Source organism: Typopeltis vanoorti, chromosome 8 (genome assembly GCF_054136105.1).
Source record: "Typopeltis vanoorti isolate ZY-2024b chromosome 8, IOZ_Tvanoo_1.0, whole genome shotgun sequence".
Classification (NCBI taxonomy): Eukaryota; Metazoa; Arthropoda; class Arachnida; order Uropygi; family Thelyphonidae; genus Typopeltis; species Typopeltis vanoorti.
Genome location: NC_143556.1, coordinates 62,211,172 through 62,225,725, shown reverse-complemented (window position 1 = coordinate 62,225,725; position 14,554 = coordinate 62,211,172). Strand labels below are relative to the sequence as shown.

General features: G+C 34.9%; 1 protein-coding gene across 5 annotated transcripts in view; it reads left to right on the top strand.

Annotated features, from left to right (window-relative positions):
* LOC150104041 (ecotropic viral integration site 5 ortholog-like) overlaps nucleotides 1-14,554 on the top strand; it is a 340,587-nt gene that overhangs the window by 303,765 nt on the left and 22,268 nt on the right. For all 5 annotated transcript variants that reach the window (XM_090396705.1, XM_090396704.1, XM_090396706.1 and 2 more), the window contains one exon: nucleotides 13,745-13,840. In XM_090396705.1, coding sequence (XP_090252831.1) covers nucleotides 13,745-13,840 — 96 coding nt within the window. The remainder of the gene's footprint in view (nucleotides 1-13,744; nucleotides 13,841-14,554) is intronic.

The following is a 14,554-nucleotide window of genomic DNA, read 5'->3' as shown; positions in this document are numbered from 1 at the left end:
TTCCAGGTACACTTAGTTGAAAAATTCTTCTATAATTCTTACATTCAATTTTATTTCCTTTTTATAAATTGGTCATCTGAAATCTTACTTTCTGAATTTTGCAGAAATTATCTTAATTTCTGAATTATGTAAAAACTGTACTCATTTAAGCACTTCAGGTTGAGTATCATTTACTGAAAGGTGGAGAGCCTCTCCACCTTTTAGGTTTCTGATGGGTATTTCTACATTTTGTAGTGCAAACTACTTTTTGCATTCCCCTGGATTTTTTCTACCACAATTCTTTTGCAGGTTTACCTCATTTCATAATCTTCAGATTCCTGATATGCATCCTCAGGGGAGGTATACAGAATATTATGATAGTACAACATTGAAAAGTTACATCATTACTAACTACCTATTGTCAATATTCCTTAAAATTAATCTATTATCTGTCAAGACACCAATATTATTAGATTTTATATTTCTGTCTTGCAAAGCACTTCTTATCATATCAATCCACCTAGATTCAAGGTCTTACTCTGGGCCTTTTTCCTGCCATTTAGGCAGAACACTTGTTTTGCTAATCTTCTCTCCCATTCTGTTTAAGTGACTTTACCACCTAAGATTAGTTCTGCTCTCACATTCTTGAATGTTAACAATGCCAACTTTCCTAATATCCTCGTTTTTAAAATGATACTCAATAATGCCATGTATTCACTCCTAATCATTCTCAGAGCTCTCTTATCTGTGGTCATCAGTCTTTAATTAAGTGTTTTATTTATAACCCAGCTCTTATGTCTGTCTATTAAAATTGGTTTGAACACTGTCTTGTATATAGCTAGTTTAGTGTTTTGGCTAATTTCTCTGTTATTCCATATAAATTTATTCAGTTAACTTCTTGCTAAGCCAGCATTGCTACTTCTGTTGTCTATTTCCATGTTTAGTTAGCATCTTCACTAAAAATTGTGCCTGAATAGCTGAAGTGTTTTATTTATTCTGTAGATTTTTCATTCAGGATGCAGTTAATTTTTTTCAGTGGTTCTGCTTATTTTCATTCTCTTTGTCGTTTTTTTTATTACTGATTTTTTATTACGCGTAACCTCCAGGGAGTTCAAGGACTCATCCTGGGATTTTCATAGCATATTTATTACAGCAGCTATTCAATTTAGTCAGAGAATCCTGCAGACTTGTATAATGATAATAGCGGAGATAATGCACACATCCTTGTCTCACAATTGATTTAATATCCAACGATCTCTCAATATACCTCCTTTGATTCTAATTGCTGGCTTACTAAAATAATTTTGTGGCATCTTTAATTTATGACTATGTATTGCTTGATATAATGTCCAATTTACACCATATAACTGTAGCGTTTTGAGTGCTTTTCTTTTAGCACATTGTCATAGGCCTTTTCCAGATCTACAAAACTTGTATATGTACAGATCCTTCTTTTATTCCCATGATTTCTCTGCTATTTGTCTTAAAATAAAAATCTGATACTGACAACCTCTATTTGGTCCAAATCCAGCTTGTTTTCTCCAAGCTTCCGCTAGTCTTTTCTCAAGTATACTTGCATAAATCTTACCAGGAATACTCAGTAGTGAAATGCTTCTATGATTCTCGCATTGTTTTCTTTATCTTTTTATAGGCATAAATGAACATAATTATGGCATTGCTGAGACAAAGAAGACAAAAGCAAGTGAGATGTTACTAAATAATAAGTATAGGATATTATTTTTAGGCAATAATAATCAAGGAAAGGAAGGTGTAGCAATAGCATTCATCACCAAAGAAGATAAATTTCTTGATTGAAAGGCAGTTTCAAATAGTTATATGGACAAACTTCAAAATGGGGAAATGGACAGCAAAACTTATTTGTGCCTATTATCCCACAGACGGTTTTAATGAAGAAGTGGAGGAATTTTTTGAGTCAATTAGAACAGGTAGCTGACATAAAGAAAATGGAAAAAAGTAGTCCTAGTTGGAGATCTGAACAGCAGAGTAGGAAATGAATCCCACCAGCCATATGGGAACATTTAGAGAAAAGGACAAGGCTAATAATAATGGTAAGTATTTACTGGACTTCTGCTAAGGACATGGACTAGTCATTACTAACACCATATTCCAATATAAAGATGTGCACAAGTTCACATGGAGAGAAGACACAAGAAATAGGAAAATCCTCATTGACTACATCATTATTGATAGTGATAGCATCATGCAGGTTCAGGATACAAAGTGTACACAGGATTTGAAATTGGAAGTGACCATTACTTTAAGCAGGGTAAAAATGGATATCACATTGAAAAGAACAGTATGTAAGAAATTTTTAAAAAGAATTAAAATCAAGCATCTTTTACAGGTAAATTGTAGACTCGACTATACAAACCTTATTGAAGAAAAAATGCAATAAATTGAAAACAAGAACCAAACCATGCAGCCTCAGTGGCAAACTCTAAAAAAGGCATTGATTCAGCTAGGGAAGTATGTGGTGATCAAAGGAACTGCAAAGTTCCTTTGATCACCACATACTTGATAGAAACCTGATACTTGATACACCACATGATAGAAAATTAAGAAATTAATGGTGGACACAAGAAGTTAAAGAAGCAGTCCTGGAAAAGAAGAAAGCATACCAAAAGTTCCTAGCAAATAAGTCAGATGCCCTAAAAGAATACAGAGAAAAATGTAAGAAAGCTGAGCTATGTGTAAAACTAGCTAAACAAAAGTTTGGGAATACTTTGCTAAGAGTATGGAAAATAAATATCAGCAATTTGGCAAAATGTTCTGGAGGCTATTGAAGAAAAGCTTAGAAATGGAGGCAAGAGTACTGTAAAAGGAATCAAAGATGACCATGGTGGCACATGGAAACTGAAGATAAGGATATACCAGATGTCTGGAGTAATTACTTTGAAAGACTGTTAAACGAACCAAGTAGTGACAGAACCATACTAGAAAATTTTCAGGAAGAATGCAAAGAGGAGTACATATCAATATTTGAGGTAGAAAAAGCCATCAAAAATTTGAAATGTGGAAAGGCATCTGGAGTAGGTGATATTTGACCAGAAATGCTTAGGTATGGAGATATAAAAGTTTTGCAATAGCTGCACTGCATAATTCAAAGGAACTACAAGTTGAATTCCTGATGATTGGAGTACAGCTCTCAGAGTACCTGTTTATATAAAAGGAAATAAAGCTGAATGTGAGAATTACGGCCCTTAGCCTTTTCTTCTCTGTTAATACTTGAAAAGAGTTTGAGAAAGACTGTGGAAGAGATTGGAGAAGAACAAGCTAGGTTCAGGCCAAATGGACGTTGTCAAGATCAGATTTTCACTTTAAAGACAAATAGTTGAGAAATTGTGGGAATATGACAAGGACCTGTACTTCAGTTTTGTAGATCTGGAGAAGGCAAACAACACGATGCCCAGAGAAAAGCTTTTCAAAATACTACAATTATATGGGGTGAATGGAACATTATACAGAGTAATACATAGTCTATATTTAAGTTGTCAGTCAGCAGTTAGAATTGCAGGAAATATAGGAAGATGGTCTGATGTAAAATCAGGGGTAAAAGAAGGATGCACATTATCTCCACTCTTATGGATCTATATGGATCACATTATGAAAGCAAGGCATTAGGCCTGATATTAGAATTGGAGATGTCAAACTTAGCTCTTTGCTTACTCCTAAATGCACCTAGTGCAAGTTTCCAGTAGTCTCTAAATTAAATAACAGCTAAAAATTTGGCAGTATGAAAATCAGCAATAAAAAGAATAAAACTGTGAAAATAGACACATGCATAGAAAACTTTAGCTGCATTCTGAATAGAGATTCTGTAGAACAAGTAAAATTATTTCAGCTATTTAGGCAACAGTTTTTAGTGAAGACGGCAGGTTAAATCTGAAAATAGACAACAGAATAAGCAAAGCTGGTATGATGGATAGCCAGCTGAATAAATTTATATGGAATTAACAAGAAATTAGCCAAAACACCAAACTAGCAGTATACAAGACAGTGTTCAAACTAGTTTTAAGTTATGGATCTGAGAGTTGGTTAGAAATAAAATTATTTCAGCTATTTAGGCAACAGTTTTTAGTGAAGATGGCAGGTTAAATCTGGAAATAGACAACAGAATAAGCAAAGCTGGTATGATTGGTAGCCAGCTGAATAAATTTATATGGAATTAACAAGAAATTAGCCAAAACACCAAACTAGCAGTATACAAGACAGTGTTCAAACTAGTTTTCAGTTATGGATCTGAGAGTTGGTTAGAAGTAAAGCACTTAATCAAAGATTAGAGACCACAGGTATGAGGATTCTGAGAAAAATTTGGGAGTGAACCAATGGCATGAATGACACAATCATATTAAAAATGAAGCTATTACAAAGGAATTTGACATTAGCATTCAAGAATGTATCTGCAGAGCTAACCTAAGGTGGTATGGCCACTTATTAAATAGAATGAGTGAGTGCTTAGCAAAGCAATTGTTTGATGCCATGATGTCAGGAAAGAGACCCAGTGGAAGACAAGGTCTAGGTGGATTGTGATTCAGTCAGAAATGCCTTAGAAGCAGGAAATGTTAGATATGACAACATTGGAATGCTCACAGGTAATAGACTGATTTGGAGGGAAATTGTTGATAATAATGTAAACTTAAGCATGTAGTTCTGTCATAGTAACCTGAACACCCCCTTGAGGACGCATCAGGTAATTGATGATTATAGATGGGTACAGTCAGAGCTCTACTGCAGTCATCCAGAATTTAACACTCAGACCAGGCTTTCTGAATTATGTAGCGTAACCACTTCAAAACTTTTAAATCTCCATATTTGAACATTTCTGTTGAATATCATCTATTCCAACAGACTTTCCATATTTCAGGTTTTTGATGACCTTTTCTACTTTGAGTATTGATATGTACTCCTGATTGCATTCTTCTTGAATGTTTGTTTTCTACCATCATGCTGTTATTGCTAGTTTTATTTAGCAATCTTTCAAATTTATTATTCCAGACATTGCCTTTATTTTCAGTTTTCATGTCATCTTGGTATTAAACACCTGTTTAATCACTGATTACTTTTACAGTACTGTTGCCTCCATTTCCAATCTTTTTCAATAGCCTCCAGAAGATTTTGTCACTTTCCCGATATTTATTTTTTGTGTTCATACCAGTTTTCCCATGACCTTATTTCATAATTTTTCAGAATTTCAAAGTAATTATTCCAGGCATCCAAAATATCCTTATCTTTAGCATATATATATATATATATATATATATATATATCAGCTTTAATACCTTTTTTATAGTATCCTTTTCTCCATCTCTAAACTTTTTTAATATCATCCAAAATATTTGGTACCTACATGATTTTCTTTCTTTTTTTTTTTTTTTAATATTTTTTCCAACATTTTTTCTATAATCTCTTAAAAAGCACATGCTGACTTATTGGTAGTGAATTTTCTTGTGACTTCTTTTCTTTTCTTTTTTTTTTTTCCAGGACTGCATCTTTAACTTCTCAAATCTACCATGACATTCTGATTTTCCTGTCCAGACAATTTCACCAAATACCTTCCTTGCTCGAGTCATTTAATGTTTTTTCAGATTTCTTTTTCACTTGGTTTTCTGAGAGTTTTGGTTTTTGTTTTAAACTTTAGTTTTTTGTCAGTAATGATTGCATGTTTGAGGTTTATCTTTAAATCTAAGTGCTGTTCATTTTTGATTATTTTTTTTTGAAACTTTAGTAGACATAGGTATTATTTCTGGGAAAATTCCCATGTTACTCCTCTAAGTAAATATTATTTTTATGGCTATTTTAGCCTATTTTTGTTTAGGACTACCCTTTTTTATAATTTCATTGGCTTTTTACTACTTAAATTTTAAGGCATTACTGATGTTTTATATGGACAGATATATGAAGAATATATAGGAAGAGGGGGGGGGAATATATATATATATAGGAGGAAAAAAACTGGACATACCTTTGTGGGTGTTGCTGGCTGTCTTCTTTTTCAATGGCATCCCGGCGATATACATTCATTGAAGGAAGGACGTATGACTGAACGGAAGGGGGGTCGGAAAAGTGGGGTTTGAGAGATGTAGGAGAATTATTGGTGAAGCAAGAGGTATGTGAACTTTTTTGAAAAACCCATTTTTTTTTAAAATATTTTTTAAAATGTTAAGGGTGGGCAGAAAATACTTTGGGATGGGGGTGAACATAGGAATTTTTGGGGAAGGAGAAGGATATAATGGGATAAGATCAGGGGGGAGAATGGGGTGCAAGCCATTTCAACAGTGCATAGTCTTTGGAGCTCATGGGGGAAGTGAAGGCTATGTCATGCCAGCTTGGTGTATCTGTGTTGTATTCTATTGGTCGGAGTCATGACCTAATTTTTATGCTATGGAGCTTCCAATTCTCCGAAATTATGTAGGGCTGGTGGATGTTTACTGAGTTTTTATCACATTTTATGGCTATTGTTTCCAATATTCTAAGCATTGTTTCGTTTTCCTGTATGTCTACTATTATGGCCTTGTCGATTTGTCGGGGTATGTTTCTGAAGGGCATGGACAGCTATTTCTGTTTTTTCCTGTATTTTGTATTCTGTTTTTCTTTTGGTTGTTGCATTTTTTATTGTTTAATATAATGGTTTTTGTATACATATTTTTGTATACTATATATACAAAAACAGAATATAAAATACAGGAAAAACAGAAATAGCTGTCCATGCCCTTGAACAGAAACATATCCCCACAAATCGACAAGGCCATAATAGTAGACATACATTAAAACGAAACAATGCTTAGAATATTGGAAACGATAGCCATAAAATGTGACAAAAACTCAGTAAACATCCACCGACCCTACATAATTTCCGAGAGTTGAAAGCTCCGTAGCATAAAAATTAGGTCATGACTCCGACCAATAGAATACAACACATCAAAGACAGAAACACCAAGCTGGCATGACATAGCCTCCACTTCCACCATTAGCTCCAAAGACTATGCACTCTTGAAATGGCTTGCACCCCATTCTCCCATTACTGATCTTATCCCATAATATCCTTCTCCTTCCCCAAAACTTTCTATGTTCACCCCCATCCCAAAGTATTCTCTGCCCGCTCTTAACATTTTAAAAAATACAAAAAAAATCCAGGTTTTTCAAAAAAGTTCACATACCTTTTGCCTCACCAATAATTCTCCCACATCTCTCAATCCCCACTTTTCTGACCCCCCTCCCACCCCCAGCTTCCGTTCAGTCATACTTCCTTCCTTCAATGAATGTATATCGCCTGGATGCCACTGAAAAAGAAGACAGCCAGCAACATCCCACAAAGGTATGTCCAGTTTTTTCTTCCTATATATTCTTCATATATCTGTCCATATAAAACATCAGTAATGCCCTAAAATTTGAGTTAAAATCTGATGACATGATAAAAAAGGGGTACTCCTAAACAGAAGTAGGCTTCAGTAGACAGTTTCAAACTTGTGCTGCTCAGTACATGTTATAGTAATCACTGCCTATTTAAAATCCATTGTACATTCTAGTATCTTAGACTCTTTTTTTTTTTCTCTCCATCTGAATTTATACACATCTGTATTGGGGCATGTCATTACTAATGCCTAATATGTCCTGAACAAAAATTTTGCAAATATTTAGCATTACTGTTAGGCAGCTATTTTCTCTAAATTTTCCCAAGATATTCTTTAAGTATGGAGTTTGCTTTATACTCTTTAACTAGCTTCAAGAACTAGCTTCTCTTTAAGCTATCCTTTGTATTGACTCAAAAATTGCTCTGCCTCTTCCCTATTAGAACCTGTGTTAGGACCATAAATACATCATTGACCAGTTTGAAATTTACTCATATCACTATTGTTAAATATTGTGGTTATTCCTTCATTTCAAAGAACACTTTTATTTGAATATAATATCTTATTTAAAAGGATTGAATTGGTATTTTTGTAATTTTTCTACTGGCTATACCTCTGATTCATTTTGTTCAGTGATTTCTGTCTTTAATTCTGTTTGCTACAGTACTGGATTTTTTTCATCTTCACTAGGCAATACCCTGGACAGCTTGTCTTCTGATTGTCATACCACAATAACTTCATGATATCCATCCTGGTTGGCTGAGTGGTTAGTGTATCTGCTCTCCAACCTAAAGACTGCAGATTTGAATCCTGCTGTGTCATGGATGTTTGTGATTATCTGTGAAAATACTAGTGGTGGTGGTGGGCAGCTGATGGCATTGGTGTAGATCAACGCTTCCCAAACTGTGGGTCACAGCCCCCTTGGGTACCGTAGGTTTTGTTGAGGGGGGGGGGAGTGAAATAACGAAAACAAATTTAAAATGTTTTAAGACAAAGTAGATTTTTTTATCTTAAAAGAAACATATTTTATTTTTATTATTTATTATTTCTTTTTTGTTATTTTTTATATTTTAATGAAAAAAATCACACATTGCTGTGGGTTCACAAATTTTGCTTCCTGCGTATTTCGGCACTTAATGAATATTAGTAAATATATGCTTATTCATATAAGTTTCATTTCAAAGCAGAAATCTAAGAATTGCAGTTTCAAATATTTCACCTGATATTGACTTTTTGTGTAGCAGTATTGAAACACATCCATCACATTAAATTATTAAACTTCTTTTATATTTTTAATTCTTTCTTTATTACTAATTGTTTTACGTTTCATGTGCTTGTACTGCAAATGTACAATAACAATATATATCTATCTATATAAAAATATGAGATAATGGCCATGTCAAATGTGTATGTAAGATGCTAAAAATGTAATATTTGCATTTGATTTTTGCAATATTCGCAGTATATGTTTTGTGTTGAATATAAATACAATAAATATTATTTATTGTATTTATATTCAATAATATAGACATATAATAATATATGTCTATATTAAGATTTTTTTTCGAGGGGGGCCGCAAGATATTTTAAGTTTTCTAAAGGGGCCCTGGCATCCAGAAGTTTGTGAAGCACTGGTGTAGATGATGATGATGGTAGTTGATGGTTTGAGTGGTGGAGACAGACAGTTGTAGAGTTGGTGCCCTCCCTCGATGAGTCCTTGGAGGGGTTTCGTAACAATAATAATAATTCAGTTTCAATAATATCATTTAAATACTGAATTATCATTCATTCATTCTTGGTGGACATTTAATGAGAGGATTTGTAGGAGGGTGAGGATTGGACAGTTGGCCAAAGGCAGCAATTTTTTTGCATTCCTTATAGGCCCTTTGGGAGTTGTCTTGGTTATGTAGCTCTAATTCAGTTTATTTTGTGAAATTTTTATACAATTCAGCAGTATTGTTTCACAATGATGTAGGTGATTTATCCTAACAATATAATTTTTGACTTGTTATTGCTAACAGTAGCTTGTTTGTTTTATGGAATTTAATGTTTCCTAAACTAAAAGTTAGCCATGTTAAATTAACAATGAAATATATTGATATTTCAGTATACCAGTTACTTTTATCAGAAATATAGATGCTATAGTTGCTTAAACATCATTCCAAAGCACATCTTAAAATTGTGTATATAATTTTAGGTGCAAAAATTTCAAAGTTGAACATTGCAATTTTTTGTTAGATTGTGCAACTGATATGCTATATACCAAAAGAAATCATCTGAATTAACATAAATTTATAATACATTGATTGTTATCAATTTGGGAAGTGCTAGTAGGAAGAAAAACTATGTTTCAGAAATAACTGGTAATTAGCTTAAGGAATTAACAACGCATATAATGGATATTAATTAAAGCAAACTTTAATGAATATCTTCAATATTTCGGTAACGTTACATTGCCATCTTCAGGAACATACAAATATGGTATGTGCACGCAGGCACTAACAAAAGCAAATGAGGAATAAGGCAAGAAACTAATATTGTTCCTAAAGTCCTGATGGTGCCCCCTAGCAGTCTAATTGGGTTGTCTTTGCTGTTGGGCTGAAGTTCTCATAATGTAGGCTGCCCAGAATTTGGGGTAGTTTCATGCACCCAAATTTGTTGAGATTTGGAACGGTTTTTAGAGCTGCTGATGATTCCATGAATAATCTTTTGTACTTGAACTTGCTGCGGTGTATTATTTTAGTTTTCTTCCAACGAATTCTATGGCGGGTGCATGGTCTGCCAGCCCAGAGTGGCTATACTGGTGAAACTGGATGTAGTATTTGTGTTCTGAAATCCTGATATTTGCTGTCCTGTCTGTTTGGCCAAAGTAGGACAATTTACAGCTGCAATGGACCTGGTATACACCAGGTAGGTCTAGGGAGTTGGTCTTTGGTAAAGCGGATAAGGGATGCCAACCTTTTATATGGTCTATAACACGAAGTCAGGTCATATTTTTTAGGATATTGGTTATTTTCTCAGAGGTGCCCCGGTTGTAGGGGATGGTGATAGATTTAGTGTAATCTTTATTGTAGAGGGGGGGGGGGAAGGTTGTGGTTTACTGGTTTTAGTATTTTTTTGATTTTTTTTGGGGTTGTAGCCATTGGCTAAGAAAGTGTTGAGGATGTGGTTTAGTTCATTGGTTAGGGCATCATGATCTGAGCAGATTAATTTTGCCCTGTTGAATAGTGTTCTTATAACCCCATATTGTTGTGTGTGGGAGGGGGATTGCTGGTGAATGTATCTGCCTGTATGGGTGGGTTTTCTATAAACAGAGAAAACTAAAGATCCATCAGGCTGGCGAGTGATTAGAGTATCTAGGAAGAGGAAGGTGTTGTTTTCCTCTTTTTCCAAGGTGAACTGGACCCTGGGGTGTTGGTTGTTTAAGTGTGTTAGGAAGGAGTGGAGTGTATCTGAGCCATGTGGCCAAATAGCAAACACATCATCCACGTACCGAAGCCAAATAGTGAGTTTTTGTGGGGCAGAGTTTAAGGCTTCCTCTTCAAAGGTCTCCATAAAGAAGCTGGCCAAGGGCAGGGAAAGTGGTGAACCCATGGATGTCCCTTCTATCTGTTTGTAGAATTTTCTTGCCCAAGCGAAATAGCCTGAGTTCATTGTGAACTGAAATAAGGCCGAGATATCGGGAGGAAACTTGGCCTGGATGAGGTCTAGGGGTTTCCTTGAGTTGGGACATTAGTGAATAGGGAGGATACGTCAAAACTGACCATTATGTCAGTGTGTTGGAGTGAGAGGTTTTTTCTACTGGCTTTGAAGTGGGCTGAGTTTTTTATGTGTGATGGTGTGTTGCTAGTATAGTGTGTGAGCTCTTTGGCTAAATGTTTGGCTAATTTGTATGTGGGGGGAATCGATGCCATCCACTATGGGACGTAATTGCACATTTTGTTTATGTATTTTTGAAAGTCCATATAATTGGGGGGGGGTCTAGAGTTATAAGGTTTTAGTTTGTTAGTGACTTCCACAGGCCAAGAAGTGACCTTCTTAAGGAATCTGTGGAGAGTTCTAATCCGAGAGCTGGTAGGATTATATTCAATAGGGAGGTAAGTGGTACAGTCTAATAATAAAGCATTAAGCTTACCTGTGTAGTCCTTTTGGTTGAGAACCACAGTGGTGTTTTCCTTATCCACTTTGGTGATTACTATTTTTTTTTTGTTTTTCTTCATTTCTAGTAGAACTGCATATTCGTCTTTGGATAAGTTGGTTTTTGAAGGTTTTGCTTTGGTGAGAACACCGGCTACATCCAGTCTGATATTGTTGGCGATATGGTTAGGAAGGTTGTGAATCCCACATTCTATTTGGATCATGATTTCCTCGGCAGGTATTATTTTAGGAGCGTGGGGCGAAATTGTGGCCGCGTGAAAGTGCGGTGAGTGCTTCAGGCTTTAAAACTGTGGAAGAGAGGTTGACAACCATGTTGAATGGTTGCTGTGGTAAGGAAGTAGAATTCTTAATCAAGTTCTCTATTTTTTCAAGTGCCAACAACGTATTTTTTTGAATTCTTTTATTGCCAAAGCGCATGAGACATCATAAAGAATCGTCCAAAGATCATGGCCGAGAGTATCTGAAAGGTAAGGTTTTGTTTTTGTCGGCAAGGAGAACGTGCGTCGCGGTGATTTGTTCTCTTAATAAGGCGAAACTAGTGCAGTTATAAATATGGAGAGCTTTCTGTGAAGTAAAACAGTGCTTCACGGTGTTGTTTTCCTCGACATCCTCATTTGGCCAAACAGGCAGGACAGCGAATATCAGGATTTCAGAACACAAAGCCTACATCCGGTTTCACCAGTACAGCCACTCTGGGCTGGCAGACCATGCTTTAGATGCCCGCCATAGAATTCGTTGGAAGAAAACTAAAATAATACACCGCAGCAAGTTCAAGTATGAAAGATTATTCATGGAATCATCAGCAGCTCTAAAAAACGTTCCAAACCTCAACAAATTTGGGTGCATGAAACTACCCTAAATTTTGGGAAACCTACATTATGAGAACTTCAGCCCAACAGTCAAGACAACCAAATTAGCCCACTAGGGGGCACCATTAGGACTTTAGGAACAATATTAGTTTTTTTGCCTTCTTCCTCATTTGCTTTTGTTAGTGCCTGCACATACCATATTTGTATGTTCCTGAAGATGGCAACATGACGTTATCGAAATATTGAAGTTTGCTTTAATTAATATCGTTATATGCATTGTTAATTCCATAAGCTAATTACCAGTTATTATGACCAACATATGTTGGTCATAATAACAAGAATTATGCTTCAGAAAATGACTGAAATGTACATCTTTTGGCTCTTTGCTAATTTTCATTGTTTTGGTTCTTGGAGTGTTATTTCAATTATTTTATAAGAACTATTTTCAGATCAGAGGGAGAGGGGACTTCAGGATATATAATAGATGAAATAAAAATGGACTAACAAAAGCATAGTAATAATGCACTAGCACTATGCCTTGTAATTTTTATTTAGTGTTAGTATCAGAAAAGAATGGTTCTTCTAATCATTAGTAAATGTGCAGTTGTCTGTCTGGAGATTGGCTGATTTATATACTGCTATTTCCCTGTATAGGTCATGTCTTTTAAGGTAACATGAATTGCTATACATGTATAGCAATAATATGTGAGAAATATGAATTCTGCCATCAATATAGCTCTTGATTACTGTTACAAGGGAAAATTTTGTCAAGTTTATTGACAAATATTTCTATAACATTTATATAACCCAGTGAAAATGCTTGCTATGAAAGTTCCTCCATCAATGCAAGCATTGATGGAGGAACTTTCATAGGACTTGTTTATGCAAGAGTAAGATGAACAGTTTAGACTGAGGGGGCAGAATTTTTTATTTTTCCAACAACTTTGATTTTACCCTGCCACCAAGAGACTTCCCCCCCCCCTTCCACACACACACACACACACACATGCTCAAAGTGAGGATTTATCATCCTATTAATAGTCAGTTTATGAAAGTCGGTTTGTTTAGACTTAACAGGCTGAGTCTAATACATGAATAGAAGACAATGAAATGAATGCTGACCTGCAGAACTTTTCACTAATACTTAAAATAGCTTGTAGATCTGAATTGCATAAAATTTCTTAGGATAAGTGTATGATAGCTGCTTATTCTAAACAGATATGTTATCAGATATCTGTTTAGCAGGTGTAGCAAGTTATCCATCTAGAAGGATGCTCCTTTTATTTAATTATTAGTACTTTTTGAAATATTACTCTAAGTTTTGATTAATCAGATTGCCGTTTGTTTTCATTCCAATTGTTTATCTTCATAAAGATTAGCTTTGTGATGTTATGCATTTAACAGTTCATTGCTATTTCATTTTTATAGATGAAAGAACATCAGATGATGTCCAGAATCAGAGAAATTGAACATTCAGGAGAGGTAGCTGACCTTCGTAAAAAGATTACATCTTTGCAAATGAAGGTAGATCTTGTTTAGTGAATTGCTTTTTGGCATGCTTATAAAAATGTCTGCATTATATTTTAGAGATATAATTGAAAAAAAGTCTCATAGTAACCTATAAGTGAAACTTAATAGTTTCACAAAATTTAATTGCCTCTTTTCCTCTGAAGCATCTGCCATATCCATCCAATATCAAAAAAGGGTGTAAAAGTAGTTTGATTTCTTGCATCATATCGTGAATGTCCACTGTTCTACAGACCAATCACAATGTTCTTCACACCAGTGTAGTCTGCATTATTCGTTGCCATTATTGATATTTAGCTTATATGCAAGTTTTGTTGATCATGCAGTTCTTTAAATGCTGTCATTAGGTCATTTCATAAATAATTTCTTATGCTAACTTGTAGAATCTTTGAACTCTGATTATTTCCAGAAAGCACTTCCAAGACTTGCATAATTGCCTTTTACTCTCTTACTGTTTCTTTCCTGTGCATTCATTCTGTGACTGAGGGAGCACCTTCACATTATAGTTTTCTTTTACCAGCGTGTCACAAATATTGATGCATAATTGACTATGGGTATATCTGTTTGTGCTATTATTTTTATAACTATTGTTCTTCCAAGAACTGAGAGAGAGAGAGAAATTTAAATGCCGATTATCTCTTTCCATGAACACATTCACTGAACATGCATGCACTCACAGCTAACACTAGCCCATTCCACACAACTCACTAT